The sequence below is a fragment of the Rhinopithecus roxellana genome, chromosome 17 (genome assembly GCF_007565055.1).
Source record: "Rhinopithecus roxellana isolate Shanxi Qingling chromosome 17, ASM756505v1, whole genome shotgun sequence".
Lineage (NCBI taxonomy): Eukaryota > Metazoa > Chordata > Mammalia > Primates > Cercopithecidae > Rhinopithecus > Rhinopithecus roxellana.
Genome location: NC_044565.1, coordinates 22292076 through 22310876, shown reverse-complemented (window position 1 = coordinate 22310876; position 18801 = coordinate 22292076). Strand labels below are relative to the sequence as shown.

Below are 18801 nucleotides of genomic sequence, written 5' to 3'. Positions count from 1 at the left end.
CCAACAGTTCTGTGAAGTGGGGATCATCATTGTATTCACTTTATAGATTTAAAAAACAGAGGCACAGAGAGGTAAGGAACTTGCCTATGGACTCAGACCACAAAGTATTATCTCCCAATCAACAGTACAAGAGAATAAACAAATGCCCCACTCCCTCGCCATTTGTCTTAATTTCGCCATCAAGCCCTCACACGACTAAAAGAACAGTACCTCAAAATGAAATGAATCCAAGTTCTTTCAAGCACTAAATATCTTAAGACTCTTTCTCCTTGTTGCTTTTAAATTTAGAAAAGGCCTTTAGAACTATGTCTCTTGGTAATGGCAGCCTGTAATCATTCTGCTCCAGGAATCAAGTGATGTCTTCAGAGTATGTCATTTTCCCCTGTGGCACTAATAGCAAAACCACACTCTCAACCAAACCAAAGGATGACTGAGAGGGAGAGAGACGTGTGGTCTCTTGGTTTCTACTCAGCAGTTGCAGCCAAGTGTTCTTGGCTTCCATTCTACCTCCTTAAGCAATAAGTAAGATACTCAACCTCTTACCCCCATCTGTGAAATGCTGATGCTACCTCTTTACCTCTTTGTGAGGAGTATTTCCAAGCTCCAGTTTCCAAAAGCCCATGAAGATGAAATGTGTAGAGGGTATAGGCTGCCTCGGGGAACTGTTTTCTTAAAGATGTCAGAGGGTTTGAGTGATGAATTGTGTATGCTTGGATTTGTTTTAAGTTTAAAACTGTACATAATAGTAAAATCATGGGAAATCCTACAGTATGGTAATTAAGAATATGAACATTGGGATCGTGCTTTTTGAGTTCAAATTCAGGTTCCTACACTTTCACGTTACAGTGGCCATGAGCTTTCTCCACCTTGATATCCCCATCTTTGATAATACATATAATAAATGCAATTCTCAAAACTACCAAATTAGGTAGATACTATTATTTTCTCTGATTATAGATGAGGAAAGTATACGAGGCTACTGGTATATAATAAGCCCTTAATAAAAGATTATATTTAGATATACACACATATACATATGTATGTACATACACATATTGGTGGCTTCCATTTGAATATTACACAGACAAGAAACAAAATAATACATGCAGAGGCAGTATGTACTGGGTAGCTTTGTAATGTAATAGAAAAATCACTGGGTTTAAACTTTTTAATTTTGTGAGTTAAAAAAAAGGTGCTGCCAGTGAGTATATGAATGAATTTGAGCAAAGAATTCTGTCTCTCTGGGAATCATTTTCCTCAGCAGTAAAATGAGGTCAGTGGGTTGGATAAGATATAATAATTCTTTGACTCATAGTTGTTCTGTTATGCTATGTTTTTTAATCTTGCAAAGTTTGGAAGAAAGGTGAAATTTCCAGTCAAAGATAATGATCTTGGTCTGCATATTTTAACTGTTGCTTCTTTTTCCAAATTTCTGTGGAAATAGCTAACTGGTATAGTAGAGAAAATGTTTCTTCACTGCTGAAAAATAGGCAAGGATGCCAGAAACTTTGAATTTCTGCATGATGTGGAGCTGCTGAGGTCAGAGTGAGGGAAGGATCACCATCCTGGGACCCGAGAGCACAAGAAGAAAAGCCTGGAGGATGGCAGGGAAGTGAAGGAAGCTAGTTCTTAACACAGTGATCCAGCATCTACACCTGACTATCTTCCTTTAGCTTCAGCTTCCTCTTTGCCTTGGAAACACTGCTGGGTTTCTACTCTGCCTAAGATAAAATTATGCTACATATAAATGTTCTCATTTTCCTTAGCCTGAGCTCTTAACATTTTCAGCGAGGATCTTGCATGATCTGCTTCAGAACTTTTCCCAAATCCCAGTACTGAAAAGCCCATGTGGTTCCATTTTTAAGTCACTATACTCAGAAAAAGTCTCAGCAGTTGGGAAGAAGAGGACCAATTTTAGCAATTTGAGAAAATATTCCCCTTTGAAATAAAGTCATATAAAAAATAAGGGAGCACATATAACCAATTCTAATTTATATTTATGTTGAAGACATTCTAATTTATATTTATGTTGAAGACATACCTTCAACAGCAAGGTCATACACAGGTGGAAAAATTCAGGAACAGGAAAGTATTCATAGGGATGAAAGATATTAATTATCAGTTGAAAAATGCAATGGAAGCAGTGAAAAGTAAGCTGGGTGATTGTGAAAACAGAAAAAAAGCAAAATAAACAACTTAGACTGGTAATTACAGGACCTGAATGAAACATTCTCTCAGATGTCAAAGAAAAATAATAGAAAGATTAAAAAGTTAGAATATACAGATATTGGATAGATTCAAAAATCGAATAGACAGAAGAAATGTTAATCACAAGAGCCACAGAAGAAAAATGTTTTTTTTTTTTTTTTTTTTTTTTTTTGAGACGGAGTCTTGCTCTGCCACCCAGGCTGGAGTGCAGTGGCCGGCTCTCAGCTCACTGCAAGCTCCGCCTCCCGGGTTCACGCCATTCTCCTGTCTCAGCCTCCCGAGTAGCTGGGACTACAGGCGCCCGCCTCGTCGCCCGGCTAGTTTTTTGTATTTTTTAGTAGAGACGGGGTTTCACCGTATTAGCCAGGATGGTCTCGATCTCCTGACCTCATGATCCGCCCGTCTCGGCCTCCCAAAGTGCTGGGATTACAGGCTTGAGCCACCGCGCCCGGCCAGAAAAATGTTTTAAGCTAAAAAAAGTGTATTAAGTCTTCAGATAGAATGGCTCAAGTACTATACAAAGTACTGCAAAAAATCAATGAAAGGACTATACCTGGAAATATTCTGCTGATATTTTAAAAAATATGTATGATAAAGAGAAAAGTTCTATAAGCAGCCAGGAAGAGAAAATAGGCTACCCATATAGGAGAGATATATTAAATTGGTATCTCTCCTTTCTAATACATGCAAGTTGACTATGTCTTTAGAAAACGTAGGGGGAAAGATAGTTAAGATACAAGAACTTTATATTCAATGGAAATATTTACCTGGAGGTGAATACAAAAAAATTACCATATAAATAGTGACTTAGAAGTCTTAATATTCACACATTCTTCAGGAAAATCTTACCTAAAAAAAAGACTCAGCAAACTGAGGAATTAAAAGTATATAATTAAAATTTAAGTACTGGAAAGGAATTACATGTGTGAATGTGTGAATGTATTCATATATACTCAATGAAATCAGTAAATCTTACAGTAAGTTTAAATAATTATTGTTGATATGTTTATAGAATACAAAGCAAATACTTCTTAAAAGAAATTCAGCAAGAAGAATCAGTAGATACTTATTCAATTCTTGTCACTATCAAGGCAAGCAAAATTCTTTTCAAATCATTGAAAAATTACACAAAAATCAAAGAAAGTAAAAAATAAATGAAAAAGATATCAGGAAATTCAAACAAAATTCAAGTTTAATAATATTACTTTTGGGCAAAGGATATAAAGCCAAAAGCACTAAAGGTGGCAAAAAGATTATTTTATATTGATTAGATTACAGGTATGAGCCATTGTGCCAGGCCCATTAGGAGAGCTTTTGATTTAAAATTTTTACACTGAGAGGTCAAAGGAAACAAAGAAAGATATAACTATTTTGATACGGCAAAAGGGTATTTAACATAACAACTATCTCAGATAAAAAAATGTTAATAATCTTGCATTTGAAGAATCCTTCCTTAACAAAGTAGATAAAATTTATGAAGTTAGCATCCAATAAAATGCATAATTGTAAAACAGAACTGGGAATTAAAGTCTGAAAATTTTAGAATGTAAGAAGATACACAGGAAGATATACTAGCTATAAATATTAGAAAAAAGGATAGAATTAATCACAGATACTACAATCACCTTATTGGAAAACTACTTAAAAATTAATTAGAAAACTATTAGAACTAATAAAATGTTTCATTAAAGTGGTAGTATAAGAGGGTGGGCATGGTGGCTCACACCTGTAATCCCAGCACTTTGGAAGGCCGAGGTGGGCGGATTATTTGAGGTCAGGAGTTCGAGACCAGCCTGACCAACATGGTGAAACCCCATCTCCACTAAAATGCAAAAATTAGCCTGGTGTGGCGACGTGCACCTCTAATCCCAGCTACTAGGGAGGCTGAGGCAGGAGAATCACTTGAACTCGGGAGGTGGGGGTTGCATTGAGCGGAGATCGCGCCGCTGCACTCCAACCTGGGTGACAGAGCAAGACTCCCTCTTAAAAAAATAAAAATAATAAAAATAAAAGAAATAAATCTACCAAAAACCTGTTGGAAACCTATTGTTTTCCCCAAAACTAATATTTCTGAAGCTTTTTTCTTGGCAGGGGATGAGGATGGGGGCTGCATGCATATTCTCTCCTACAGAAAACCCACTGACATGCACATTTTTGTAAATCATTTTATGGAGTTTGATAGAAGCCCATGGATCACAAACTACAGGTTCACCAGTCAAGAGTGAAGAATGGCAGTTTGGAGAATACAACAGCAAAGCATTTCTTTCACAGTGGAGGCGAGACTTAAGATGCCTGGGAAAAAAACGTTGACAATTAGACTAATTTGAAGGAAAAAAACAACACCGTACTGAGGGACGTAAATGAGACGTGATATATCCCTAAATAAGAAAATAAGTATAGAAAAAAAAATGCAGTGCCATTGCTGCTGAGTTAATCTGTATTTTTCACACAGTTCGAGTGAAAATCCCAGGGATGTCTGGGAACATAAAAAATTATTTAAAATGTATGTGGTTGGAAAAATCCAGTAAAGACCAAGGAGATTTTCACCCAAGACTAGAAATGAGGATAGATTGGTCCTCCAGATGTTAAAACTAATTAAAACAATGTGATCCAAGTATAGTAACAGACAGAAAAACAGAACAGAATAGAAAACCCAGTAATAAACCCAAGCCTAGCAAAGAGTTTAACTGTTCAAGTTGTTGGTAAAAGATTATTACACAATGGTGTGGGAAGAACTGGCTAATCAATCGGGGAAACAAACACTGGACGTTGACCTTGTACCTTACATCATAATAAATTCTAGAAGAAGTACCAATTTAAATAAAAAAGAATAAAAAATACTACAAGGAAAGGTAGTAATAAAAAGAACAATGGCAGCCCAATTACAATTATAAACAGGGGTGCTAAATTTCTAAATAATATTAAAAAACCAGAATTCAGATATACATTAAAAGAATACATCATAACCAAATGTATACAGAAATACTAGAATAATCCAATATTTAAAAATGTTTTTTATGACATTCACTGTATACTAGTAGGTAAAAGAAAAATATCACCATCTTAACAGAAGGCAAAATTGCATTTGATTAAATTGAGCATCTACTTTTTTAAATGAATAGTTGAACTTCCTTGATACAGCCTTATTTCCAAATGATGATACATTTGAAGTATTTCAATTAATGTAAGAACAAGACTCTCCTTGGAGTTTCCAGGGACTCATACGCAGTAATTAACATCATTTTATTCTAATAGTACTTAAATTGACATTGTACACTCTATTATACTAACGAAGTGACCTGCAAACTTTGTTACAGTCTATCAACTATTTAAACTGATGAAGCCGGGAAATCTCAGAAGAGCAACATGATACAATACATAGCACAGGAGTTGGACCAAATTTAGAAACCAGAATCAGAATACGAGTTCGGCAGATTACTAGCTATTTGACCTCGGCAGGTTACCTAAACTTTTTGAGCCTCAGTGTCCTTATCTGTAAAACTGAAGTAACAGCAGCCAAGATAGAGTATACTTGCTACTGCCTATATCACCTGCTGATTACAACAGAAAAAGCAACCAAACAGACTGGTAAGTAAACAAAACTGGTGGACTGGGGAGGAAAATTTAAACCTAGAGAAATGACCCACACTGCCATGAGGTCCAGAATTTCCCCCGCCCCCACTCAAGTAGCTGCAAACTCCCCAGATATGATGACAGACAAGTTTATAGATTCAAGAAGCTCTGCAAAGTCAAAATAGGGCACCCTGAAAGAAAACCATACCCACACAAATAATCAAACTGCTAAGAACTAAAAAAGAAGAAACTGTGAAAACAGAGAAAAACGACACATTCCACATGTAACAATGATTCAAATGACTGCATAGTTCCTTCCCATTAGAAAATAGATGGTTATATGAGGATAAATAAAAAATGATATATAAAGTGCTTTGCAGATAAAAAGACACAAATCATAGGCATTATTATTCTAATTGGAGTTTCTTTATTATATCTTAACACATTATATTTATTTTCCATTCTATTTTTTCATCTTCTTATAGCTTTACCCTATGTCTATTTGATCCCAAGAAGTGAATGCAAATACAGTCATTCCTCGGTATAGGCAGAGGATTGGTTCATGATCCCTGAGTATACCAAATCCATGCACTCAAGTCTTGCAGACAGCCCTGCAGAACCTGCATATACTAGAAGTCAGCCCTCCACATACGTGGATCTTGCATCCCGTGAATACCATATTTTTGATCTGCATCTGGCTGAGAAATACCTGTGTATAACTGGACCCATTCAGTTCAAAATGTTGTTCAAGGATCTTTCATATTATTTCTTTGATAGTATTTCTTTTGATTTACCCAAAACCTTTTGCTGAAATGAAAGTCTTTGCCAATTCATGTCTTGCTTTTGAACACATTTTCTCTTAATTCTATAACGTCTCTCAAGTATTATACAGGTATCTTAATGGACCCTTTACTGTTTTATAGGGATAGTGTGAAGATGAAGTGAAATAGAAAAATATAAATTCCTGTGACCAAATAAAACACTGCAAGTCATATATTTCAGAAGCAGTACTAGCTTGGAAGATCTGAAAGCCTGATTCTTTTAGCTAGTCTCCTGAGAAAGAGTTTCAGAGAGATCTTGCCCACATTTCTTCCATAGGCTGATGAGGTTGGGGGTGTGTCCATAAACCACGCTGTGCTTTGCCAGCTGACGTAGGCCAAGCAGTCACCACATGAAATCCACACAGCCTTCAGCAAGGCATTTTTGGCTGTTGTTTGATGCACATTTGACCCATACGAAATGCTGCTTCCAGCAAACCAGGGACTCTACCCTCTGTTTTCTCTTCAGGACAGGAAACTAGCAATAGTGACGTTAAGTTACACAAAAATTAGATTCCAAGTAGATTTGGAGGATGACTAATCTCAACAAGCATAACAAACCACAATGAGTCTGGAAGACTTGGCATTCTGATAGTGTTTATAAATCCCTGACCCCTCTGCCCCCCGTCAACTTCCCAGAAGCTGTGAGCATTAGCACACAAAGCACCTGCAAGTGATGTGTGAACCTGGTCTCTTGGCCAAACTCTTATGCATGGGGCATGTAAGCCAGCATGAAGCTGCACTGGGAAGCCTCGGGTTGTAGGAGGATGTGAAGAACAGGTGAGAGGGGTGTTTAGCTCCCCACTGCGGAACAAAAAACATCTCTGCATAAAGGATGGCATCATCTAAAGACTGAGCAAGATGAGGAGTCTTGAGATGGCTAGAGACACTTCCTCAGAGCTTCTTAAAATCCTTGGCCAGTATTGAAGGCAAGTCACACAAGGGTCTTGGATTTTATGATTCTCTGTTGAACAGAAGGGAGCAAGGTAAACTGGAAAGAATGTGGAGCCTGGGTCTGGTCTGGGTTTTGTTTGCTATTCTTGGGAAGGTGATGTGGCCTCAGTTTCTCCTTCTGTTAATAAAGGATCAGAAACTCCTGTTTTTTGAATGGGGTTTTTGTGCATCTCAAATGAAATGCATGCATATAGTAGATCAGGTTGAAGGAGAAACAGAATCTGAAAATCCCTACATGGTACAGAGTATTCTTTTTGTTACAGATGGGGAACAAAGCCATGGAAAAAAAAATAGGGACTAGCTCAAGTTTGCTGACTTCAGCCAGAAAATTTTACTCTATCTTGTTAGTCCTAAATTCATTTCTATAAGAATGTTAGAGAATAAAGTCTTCCTGCCCTCCCTGTACTGGCCCTTCTTCCTTTTCTTTTTCCAACATTTCCATATGTGAGGCTCCCAATAATCCCACATGTGTTCCCCATGGTGATTCTCTCATGTGGACCATCTCACTATTTAAAAAGTGTACAATTTCATAAACGGGGGTAAACTATCCTCTCCACTCTCTAGTATACCATCCTAACTGCGAATAAATGACATGAGTCTGTTATTGCTAGTTTTCATATGCAAGTAAAATGTGGCAAAACCTAAAATATTTTTGTTAAGCTGGGTCTACCTAGTTTAACTACTTCTTTGTGTCAACAACATTCTTTTATACTTGATTTAAATTTCCTTTTATTTTGTGGTACCATAAGCCCTCCCTTTCTACTCCGTGCCTGGGTAATTATGAATAATAAATATTTCAAGCTCTTACCTGTCTCACAGTGCACTTATATCTCTGAAACCTTAACCTAAAATAAGTCTAATTTAAATAAAGGAAAATATAGTCCCCCAAGAATATCATTTGCCAACATTTCACTCCAAGTTAGCAGATGAAGTCAACAATCAAATGTGAGATTTATCTTAATGTAATTTCATCATTTATAAAATTTCACCAATATCAGGAAATTCTATCAAAAGTAACTGAAGATTAAACTAGCAGCAGGACCCATGTGCCCATATGTAAGATTAAAAATTTAGGGTAAAAGAAGGAGCTATTAGATTTAAGTGATCAACAGGTCAAGGCTGGCACCAGATCACAAATCTTAGGGATACTCAGGAAGTGATAGACTTTTTAACAACAGGGATAAGAAGTATCCTTACCTGTCTTCTGTCAGTTTCATTAAGGTTGTTCCTCTGGTGGAGAAGACAATAAAGGACATTCTCAACTGTGGGCTGGAAAGGAAAAGAAGCTCTATTAGGACAGACAATAAGACTGCATGCCACTCCCTTCAGGCTCCCTCCCTGTCCTTCCCTTTCTATCATGGCTGCCAGAGCTGAAGACCCATAACCCACAGGGGGCCTCCAAGGCCGGTGCTGCGGGTATTGATTAGCCAGCAGAGGACTTGAAGTGTGGGTCAAAGAGAAGACACGCTGGGTCTTCCTGGAGGCTGCTTCTGACCTGATACCATTGCTCAGTGAGTGTGGATTATGAGTAAGAATGATAAACTTCATTGTTGCCCTGTGTTTTGAAGTGTGTCCCAACAAGGGGACAAATCTGTATGTTGTCTATAAAAGGGGATCCTGATAGACAAAATTTGATAATGTTTCCACAGTAGCCTGGTGTATTCTCTAATGATGAGTTGCAGCTTGATGCCATCAGTCATTAACATCATAAAACAAACTCCCTTCGATCTGAAAGTGGGATCACCATCAACTTTTAATTTCTCCTTTGCTTCTCAAGGAGATTATCCTATAAGGAGAGAATGTGCTGACTGGTCATAAGAATATCTATTCCATTTGATAGTTATATTTCTCATTATTAATGAATAAATTGGCATGGTTTTTATATGGCAGTGCTCAGGAGCATTCTCAATGTAAGAGTCACACTCTGGAGACAGAAGCACTCTCACCTGAGGACGAACTTGTTTCTCAGTCTGCAAGATGGACCATCAGACTGCAGTGGATTCAGCAATGAAATGCCGTTCTGTGTGTCCAACTTGTTCTTCCGTGATAACATCTATCTATTTCTTCACAATGCAAAAACCTCCCGCACCTGATCGGGCTCTGAACCTTATAGTTCCAGTTCCCCAAGTGTTTCTCAAACCTGCCTCACTTCCTGTATCTTAGCTTAGGATCCTGGCCTCAATCATCTGACCACTACAATTTCCTAGCTGGTGTCTTGCCTAGGAAGGTTCTTTGCTCCAATTCACTCTTCACACTGCTCCCAGAATTATTTTCCTAAAACAAAAATTAGAACCTGTCACTTATCTGCTATAAAATTTCCGATAATTCCTACTGTCTCCCGGATAAAGTCTGCATTTATTACCATGTGCCTGATGTACCTTTGGAAGCCCTTGACATGGTGTTTAATATTTGACAGGCGCTCAGGCAATACCTGGTGAATTGAATATTGGTCCCTAAAACAGACCTCAGTTTTCTGTCCATGACCCCGTGCTGCCTGTGACTACTTCCCCAGCACTGGGGCAGCAGGCCACCATGTCCTAAATGATAACAACAACAATCACAAGGATTATAATAACATAATAGTGGCCAACCTTACTGAGTTCTTACCAAGTGTGAGATAATAGCAATTTGCACGTATGATCTCATTATACTTGAACAATTTTATGAGATTGGTACTAATCCTGATAGTTCGTATCAAACTAATCATTCCTATTTTCCACAAAAGGAAATTGAGGCCCGGAAAGATGAAACAATTTCCTCAAGGTTACACAGTGGGAGAGTGGCATACCTGGGGCTTGAAGTGAAGTGTTTTAATTCTAGAGCTTGGGCTCCTAAGTGCCACATTATATACTGCTTCCCTTCTATCAAGTTCAGCTCTGGAAATAATAAATTTGAAATGTGGAAAATAAAGGTCTCCAAGAGGCAAATGGCATATAAGTCTAGGCTAGAGGCATAATTTGGAAGGTCCTCATCGTACTGATGTGGGCAAAGTTGTTCAGAGAGAGTGTCAGCAGTGAGGAGGGAAGTGAGCCAAATACAAAACCAACACCAGTGTGGGAAGGGCTGGCTGAGGCCAGTGAGATGGAAGCAGAGCCAGAGCTAGTGGAGGAAAGGGTTTCAAGGAAGGATAAGTCTGGATCCAATGAAACCCCTGCATCCAGTGGACTAAGGGCTGCAAAGTGCTCCTGGATTTTTTCTCTGGGTCATCCCTTGGTGAGACCTTGGCGAGCAAGCAGGTGAAGGGTGGGGAGGAGGGCCAGATAGCAGTGGGTTAAGGAATGAATGAGAAGTAAGGATATGGAGACGGCCAGTCTTTAAAGAAAAGTGAGTGAGAGACTAGTAGAGAAATAGGGTCCCATCTATAGGAAGACAAGATCAAGAGATTCAATGTCATTGCTTTTTTTGGGACAAGGGGCAGGAGAGATTAGTTTATGTTTGTAGACTGTGGGGAAGGAGCCAGAGGAAAGGTAGAGAAAAATACAAGACAGAAACAAAGACCTGGAGTAGACAATGGGATAAAATCAGACAAAAATTGAGAGGTTGGCCTTACACGGGAGGGATACTTGGATCTCAGAGACTAGATATATATATCTTTTAGGAGTAGATTGGAACTTGAACTCATGTCCACTACTCTCTGGATTCCTGGTGAAGCAGGAGGTGAGGTTCTTTGCTGACAGTGATGGGTGTGAGGTGTAGGCTGAAGGCTTGAGGAAAACAGCAAAGCATAAGAATCATTATTAGAAAAATGACAGAGAGTCAGAATAAAGATAAATAAAAGGACTCAAAATGTCAAAACCCCCACTGAGATTAGAAATGATGTACTTGTACTGGCATCAGCCACTGTTATTGAATGAATTTCCCCCTGCAGTCCCAACTGCCTTAGACTTTTTATTAAAATGAATAAATAAATGAAAATTGCCCATTCATTCACTTATTTAAAAATACTGACTGAGCATGTACTATGTGTCTGGCACTGTTACGGGCACTCGGGCTGTGACTGTCAATAGACTACAGCCCAGCCTCTGCCTTGTGGAGTCTGGGTGATGGTAAGATCTTGGCTCCACATTTTGAGGGGCTCCATGGCCAAGGAGGGTTAGCAGAGACAACCAGAGAAGGGTGCCTTGTCTGGATTAAGCTATGTCAACCTTCCCGGTCCTCAGTTTCTTCATCTAGAAACCAAGGGAATTGGATTAAGGGTTCTCTTAATCCCCTTCCTTGCCACTGCCCACAATTTTCTAAGATTCTAAGGTAGTGAAGAGTCTGGGATTGCTAAGGGAACTGAGAAAGATGTGTGCCCACTCTAAACCAGGTGCTGGACTAGTGGGCTCGCACATGTTTTCTCCTATAAGCCTCTTATATAAACTAGGGTTCAGCCAAGGTTGGTGAATTGCTATGGTTGCACAATGGAACTTAGATTCAAACTCACATCTGCCTGACTTCAAAGCCTATTCCACTAGACTCCTCCACTTCAGAGGGAACAGAAGCCCAGAAGAGCAAATTAGAGACAGAGCAGATACTGTGAAGGGTGTGGAGGCTGACTTGCTTTATATCACTCCAAAGGACCAATGGCTGCGAGTGAAGAAAGGACATCTTGGCTTAATGACAAAAAGACTTATGAAAACTGGAATTGTCCAACTATTGGACTTTTGCCTCAAAAGGCAGTGAGTTTTCACCAGAGCTATTCAAGTAGAGAGTTACACAGCGCCTCCTAGGATAGGCTGGAAAGTCTCATTCCTTTTAATTCCTAGTTTCTATGATCCTTTCAAACATTTTCTAACACCACCCATGTATTTGTTTCTCTCCTTTCCTGTGCTTTTTCTCCCTTCTGTCCTCTCAGCATCTGTTTTTTCCTAATCATCTGGGTTTAGATGCTTCCTGCTGTAGCTTCCAATTTTTGGTAAAACAGACAAGCCACCTCCTAATCATTTCCCTCCAATTAGGCAGGTAGGTATGTGTTGAGGTCAGTAACCGAATTTGAGGGGAACATGCGTGTCACCACCCAGGGCTTAGAGCATAACCTGTATTCTGAGACAAAGAACCTTACTCAAAGAAGAACTTTATGGTCACGCCTATCAACTGGAAGACTCTATGGAGGCCATCAGCATGAAGTGGAGCTGTGTTAGAATTTATGATGATCAGACCAATTTTACCAAAGACTTTGACAACTTGCTTCAAGCACTCTATGAAAGCTGTTACTGTTGTGTTATCCCTTGGAGGCTGCACACAGCAGGGTGAAGTGACCTCACTTCCTTACTACTAAGTCCAAGACTCCCATGATATTTGCAGTGACTTTGTTCAAAACTGCATTGCCTTGCATGGGAAAGTGATGTTGAAAATGCTCAGAGGATTCTACCTGATAGTACACACAGCTAGAGTGGCCAATTATCACATTTTGCTCAGGACTAAGGAGGGTTCCCCTTAGGATGTGAGACTTTCAGTGCTAAAACTGGGAAAGTTCTGGGCAAACTGGGATGAATTGTTCATCCTAGACACTGTACACCCTACACGTGAGTCCAGCTAAAATGTGCCAATTGCTGCTGCATGATGCAGTGTGCAAGAAAAATGTTAAAGGTAATAAGAATAGGCTATTCAACAGAGAAGGGAGAATGCTAAATATTTTTGGTCTCATAACCAGATCTGGCTCCTCCCAAAAACATAAAGCCAAATGTTACTCTAAAACGTGGCAAAGATGAAAACAAAGTAAACAGTCTCTGGTCCAAGATCTGAGAGCCCACCTTAGTCAAAAAACATCCCGGAAGTATTCAGTAATTAATAGAATAGCAAACATGGACTGAGTAGTTCTCATGACAGAGAACAACAAGTGAAGAAAATGCATAGTGTTTCTCACCTGATGAATTTATGAGCCAACTGTTCCACAAAGTAATAGATTTCATTCCAGTGGTGCAGCACACTTCCTGATCTAGGAAAACAAAAGCAGGTGTTGCGTGACTCAGGTATTTATTTGTCTTTACCTTGTATTATTTATCTTCACATTCTGTTATTTTACATTTGACCTCCCCAATAACTGGACTCGTTACCTGAAACTTCTGTAACTTTGGAAATTATTTGAAAGGCTGTTAGGGTTCTTTAAAATGTTGTAAAAGAACTCCCCTCACTCTACCTCGCACTGTCCCACCCCAAATTCACACACTTAAACCCTGAAAAACAACAACAGCAACAATAAACACTGGGTCCAAAGAGATTTACAAGTGAGTTTCGCATCTTCGAGAAACAGCTATTTTTGTGCTATTAAATTATTTCTCTGATTAGTGAAGAAAAACTATTCTAATCCATTTAAATGAAATTAGCACACATGATAAACACATCCCTTCCCCAAAGGGTCCAACTTCATTTGTAAATATAGATGCAAAATCTCCAAATCATATTAATGAAATGAATCCAGCCGGAATCCAAAAGAATAATAATTAATTAGTGAAGCTTATTTCAGGAAGGTAGTGATAGTTGAACATTTAAGGAAATCTAATTTAGTCATACTAATAAACAAAAGAAGAATGACACAGCTTTTTGTTATACAGAAAAGGAATCCTCTTAGTGACAAAAGAGGGAAATTTCCCTAGGACATGTGGAATCCACAGGATTTTAGATTTGGAAAGGGGCTTCTTTATTTCCCAAGTTTGACTTCTGTTTCACTGGTACCATTTTCTACTGCTTCAATCAGCTTATATTTTCCATAGTGCTCATATTCAGTTTGCTGCAGTGGCTCTAATTAGTTTTTTTTTTATTTGAACCCACTCTTTTTAGTAGCTGTGATGCCTCCTCCCTTTCACTTAAGGATCAGTTTCAGGCAAGCTCTACATTTCTGCTTGCCATTCTAATGACTGTTGAGGTTAGAGTTTGCTCTTTCTACTCTGACATTTTGTACTGCATTTTCCACTGATTTCTGATTATTTTTATTTGCTATGCACTCATTTACAATTTTAACATCCAGAGAGCTATTTGTTGCTGTTTTTCCTTTGTTTCAAACTATTTTATAGAGATTTAAGAGAACTTTTTGCCTTCCTTTTTATGGAATGATATTCACAAGAATTCTCATTCTGATTGGGTATATTCCATTTCCAGGAGGACAATTTATTTTTCTTTGTCCCATATCCAGAAATGATACATCTGTCTGACCTGAATAAAAGTGGTACCATATGTTCTGGCCATACCATTAGATAACTCTGTGTCATAAGGATGTCTCACTTTCCTCAAATTAATCCAGAACTTCAATTCTAGAGAATGTACATAGGCACCTTTTACAGTGATAGTCGTTGTTCCACAGTTAGAGAAAAAAATTATAAATCCACCAGCACACAATTTCTATGAATATATTCAAACACACAGTCTTATTTCTTTAAAAAATGTGAAAATAAGTTAACATTTGCTCATTTTATGTGGGGAACTCATGGGTGTTCATTATATTATCCTTTGTTCTTTTTTGAAGAACACAGATTGTTCTAGAATCTTATAATGGGTACTATAGAAAGGGTCCAAAGCAATGATTCAATCCTGGATTCTTCTCCTCACACAAGAGATATTCATTAGAATTATGTTTTTGTGTGCTCATCTTGAACCCCACTGTGGCTAATTTGAGATGATATTTGGCATAACCAGAGGCAGGAAGATTATACTGGGGATTTGATATTTCTTATTAACTATGAAAAATAACATCACACAGCACTATTCTAGCTGCCTAAGGTGCAGAGATGGCTAAGAAATGGTGCTTTCCCCTCAAGAACTCAGAGTTGAGTGAGGAAGACAGAAGAATTAACATGTAACCTGTCACGAAAAGTACTGCAGCTGAGGACTGTGCATTTGGAAAAAAGAAAAGGGAATGGCTCTCTGTGCCAGTGCAGGCTGTGAAGGGGGGTGGTTTTTAATCCCATTCTTCAAGGACAATTAGAAACTTGTAAGGAAGACAAGGGGAGCAAGATCATCCTTGGTGTAAAACACAGAAGTTGGGGAAGAGCAAGTGGTTTCATGGTGCAGCACCATGCAGCCTGCAGAGGGGAGGTGAGGAGCTGGGGAGATGGGGAAGGGATCTGGAAGGAGCGTGCCAGGGTCCCCTCCTGTCAAAAGCACCCCTTTGTCTATTCTGCTCACTCAGCCTTTATACATACTCCACCTGCTTGGGATACTCATTGTCCACGGTGGCAAGCAACTCTTCATTCAAGACTCAGGTCAGTGGTCGCGGTGACTCACACCTGTAATCCCAGCACTTTGGGAGGCCGAGGCAGGCAGATCACGAGGTCAGGAGTTCAAGATCAGCCTGGCCAACATGGCAAAACTCCGTCTCTACTAAAAATACAAAAATTAGCCAGGCATAGTGGCACATGCCTGTAATCCCAGCTACTTGGGAGGCTGAGGCAGGAGAATCGCTTGAACCTGGGAAGCTGAGGTTGCAGTGAGCTGAGATTGCACCATTGCACTCCAGCCTGGGCAACAAGAGAGAAACTCCATCTCAAAATACAAAAAAAAAACAAACTCAGGTTGGTCTCTCCCTGTTGCTTTTAACCAACACAGACACGACTCACTACCCCTGCCTTATGCTCTCAGGGCCACCGTGTCCACCTCTCTGTCAGCATCCCCTGATACTGGGTGGCAATCGGCCTTAAAGAAATTTCCCTCCTGAGCATTACCTGTTTATTGAATGAAAGAAAGAAGAGCACGAAGAAGAAAAGCCTCTATTGCTCATGGAAGCTTCCTGATCTTTTGCCAACTGATCCTCACCTATTCTGCCTCGGCTTGGATAAACAGCCTGGGTTTGGGACTCGGATGGCTCTCACCAATTCCCGTGACTTATGTGAACTAAGAAGCCTTCCCAGATGGGTCACTGATTCTAGGGCATAGCTCCTTGGTGACTGGGCCCACGTGATCATCAGTAGATCTCCGAGCTGAATGGCAGCTGGAGTCTCCCATGAGCTCGCCAGAACTGCACATCCTAGCCCTGGGCTTAAAGCTTTAGAAATCTTCTTTCATAAAGACCTGGCCATCCTCCTGGACAGGGTTCACTTTTATACTTCAAGTTACACAGACTGGTCTAGGGTGCCATCCTTCAGCCATGGGGTGGATGCTCTGGCCCTGGGGGTCCTGGGTGGTGATCTGGCAGAGATGGCCCAATGCTGTCCAGGTGCCTCCGAAGATATGCCACATGACTGGCTATAAGCCATTGGCCAATCCAGAATTCTACAACCCCTTTCCACTAGAATCAAGAGATTTCCTTGAAGACTGGCCATTAGAGGCCACTTCTGAAATGCAATGCTGTGTTTTGGTCCATACAACCAGGAAAATTAATCTTTGAAATTCTGGTTACTGAGGGGGTAGGGTGAGATATCTAATGATTAGAAAGAATCTCCAAACCTCCTTTATCCCATGTCCAATTTCCTCATCGGTAGAGAATTTCTGCCGGGAGGAATTTATACTGGGAAGATGGTTAATGGGTACAAAAAAAAAAAAAATAGAAAGAACGAATAAGACCTAGTATTTGATGGCACAAGAGGGTCGACTATAGTCAATAATAATAAATAATAATTTAATTGTACATTTAAGCATAACTTAAAAAGTATAATTGGATTGTTTGTTACACAGAGGATAAATGCTTGAGGGGATGGATACCCAATTTTACATGATGTGCTTATTTCACACTGCATGCCTGTATCAAAACAGGCATACATACACATGCATGTATCAAAACACCTCATGTACCCTATAAATATATACATCCACTATGTACCCACAGAAATAAAAAAATAAAATCAGGAAATTATACTGGGAGGAGAAGCAATGTGTTGGTGACATAGGAACTTGAACTAGAATTGGGAAACTATTATTGACTCACTGTTTAAGAAGCAAGAGTTTGAAGTAAATCCTTTTTGAGTTACTATTTCCTTATTCTCAAGGAGTGGCCCTATTTCACAGCCACAAATTAATTTGCATTCCTTTACTTATTAAAGAGGGTCACCCAATGATAATTAATACTTTCAGCTTTCTTAAAACATGTCATTTTCACTATACTTCTATCTGACTGATGTAAAGTTTATACAGTTTTGATGTTCACCTGATTTGTTGATGCCAGATATAGGGAAAGATCCAAAATATATCCTTGGGTGTTGAGAAAAGTCTACATCCATAAAAAACTCTTGCTAATGGGCAAAAGCTGAATTTTCTGAAGAAGAAAATAAAATGAGAGCTTTAAGACAAAACTGGAGGCAAGGAAGCATTGACAGGCTTGCTCCTCTGCTAACAGCTGCCCTGTCGCTGCTGGAGTTTGTCACTTCATATATATACGTGATCATTCTTTACACAATTATGTAAGCCTTGACGAAAATATACACCCTTTGAGCCACACTGGAGATGTACATAACTTGCCTCCTCAAATATCAAAGGTAAAAACACAACCTTCTAAGATTCTAGGAACCAAACTGGGTTTGTCTTCTCTGGGTTACCCTGGGATTCCGAGGGGCCTCAGCTACTAACGGAAAAAGGGAGTAAAGCGTTATCTCGATCTGCACCTCGGACTCCTTCTACTCTTTATTTCTGAAACGTCTTAACCCACACATGCAGGCATTGTCCTATCCCATGATCAAACCACCTCTTGGAAAAAGAAAGAGGCCTATGTCCGCTGCTTGTAGTTTCAGCATGGCAGCGAGCTTGTTGGGGGGTACTGCTTATATTTCTTTAACCCAAATCCCCAGTGGCAGGAGGTTTACCTGTCTGGTACTACAGTCCTCTCCCCTGCCTCACCACCACCCACCGATCCCAGCTGACTTCCTATCCATGGCCACTGGGACCTCAACCAGACCCCTACTCCGCCCCCCGCCGCCTTCTCCCATAGGGATGAATTTGCTGGGTCTATGACTCAGTTTAGACTTTCTGTTGAAACACGTATGTCTCACCTGCACTTGGCCTTGTAACTGATCTTCTGGTGTGGAAACTGCCCTAGTGGCTACTGCCAGAATAATTGACTCAGGGTAGTTGAGACCCTGGGCTTCCTCTCAATCCTGAAGACCTAAGTGGACTCCCGGTCACAACCAGGTGTTGGCTGGGGGAAATGGCAGAAAGTGGATCCAATTCCAGTTTCTTTCCACCCCACAATGTGTGGAACATGCCATTTATCATGTTAGTCTCTTTATGAGTCAATGATCTTAAACTCTGGCTATGGCATCCTGATACCATCTTCAGAGAGTATGGCCCACCCAGCCATTATCACCAAAGTTGCAGTTGGAAATTAAAACCTTCTAAGCCCAAA

General features: G+C 39.6%; 1 protein-coding gene across 1 annotated transcript in view; it reads right to left on the bottom strand.

Annotated features, from left to right (window-relative positions):
• ANTXR1 (ANTXR cell adhesion molecule 1) overlaps positions 1-18801 on the bottom strand; it is a 248040-nt gene that overhangs the window by 206729 nt on the left and 22510 nt on the right. Inside the window, exons 2-3 of the mRNA XM_030921455.1 lie at positions 13402-13473; positions 8751-8822 (exon numbers count right to left, since the gene is read on the bottom strand). Of these exons, the coding sequence (XP_030777315.1) occupies positions 8751-8822; positions 13402-13473 (144 nt within the window). The remainder of the gene's footprint in view (positions 1-8750; positions 8823-13401; positions 13474-18801) is intronic.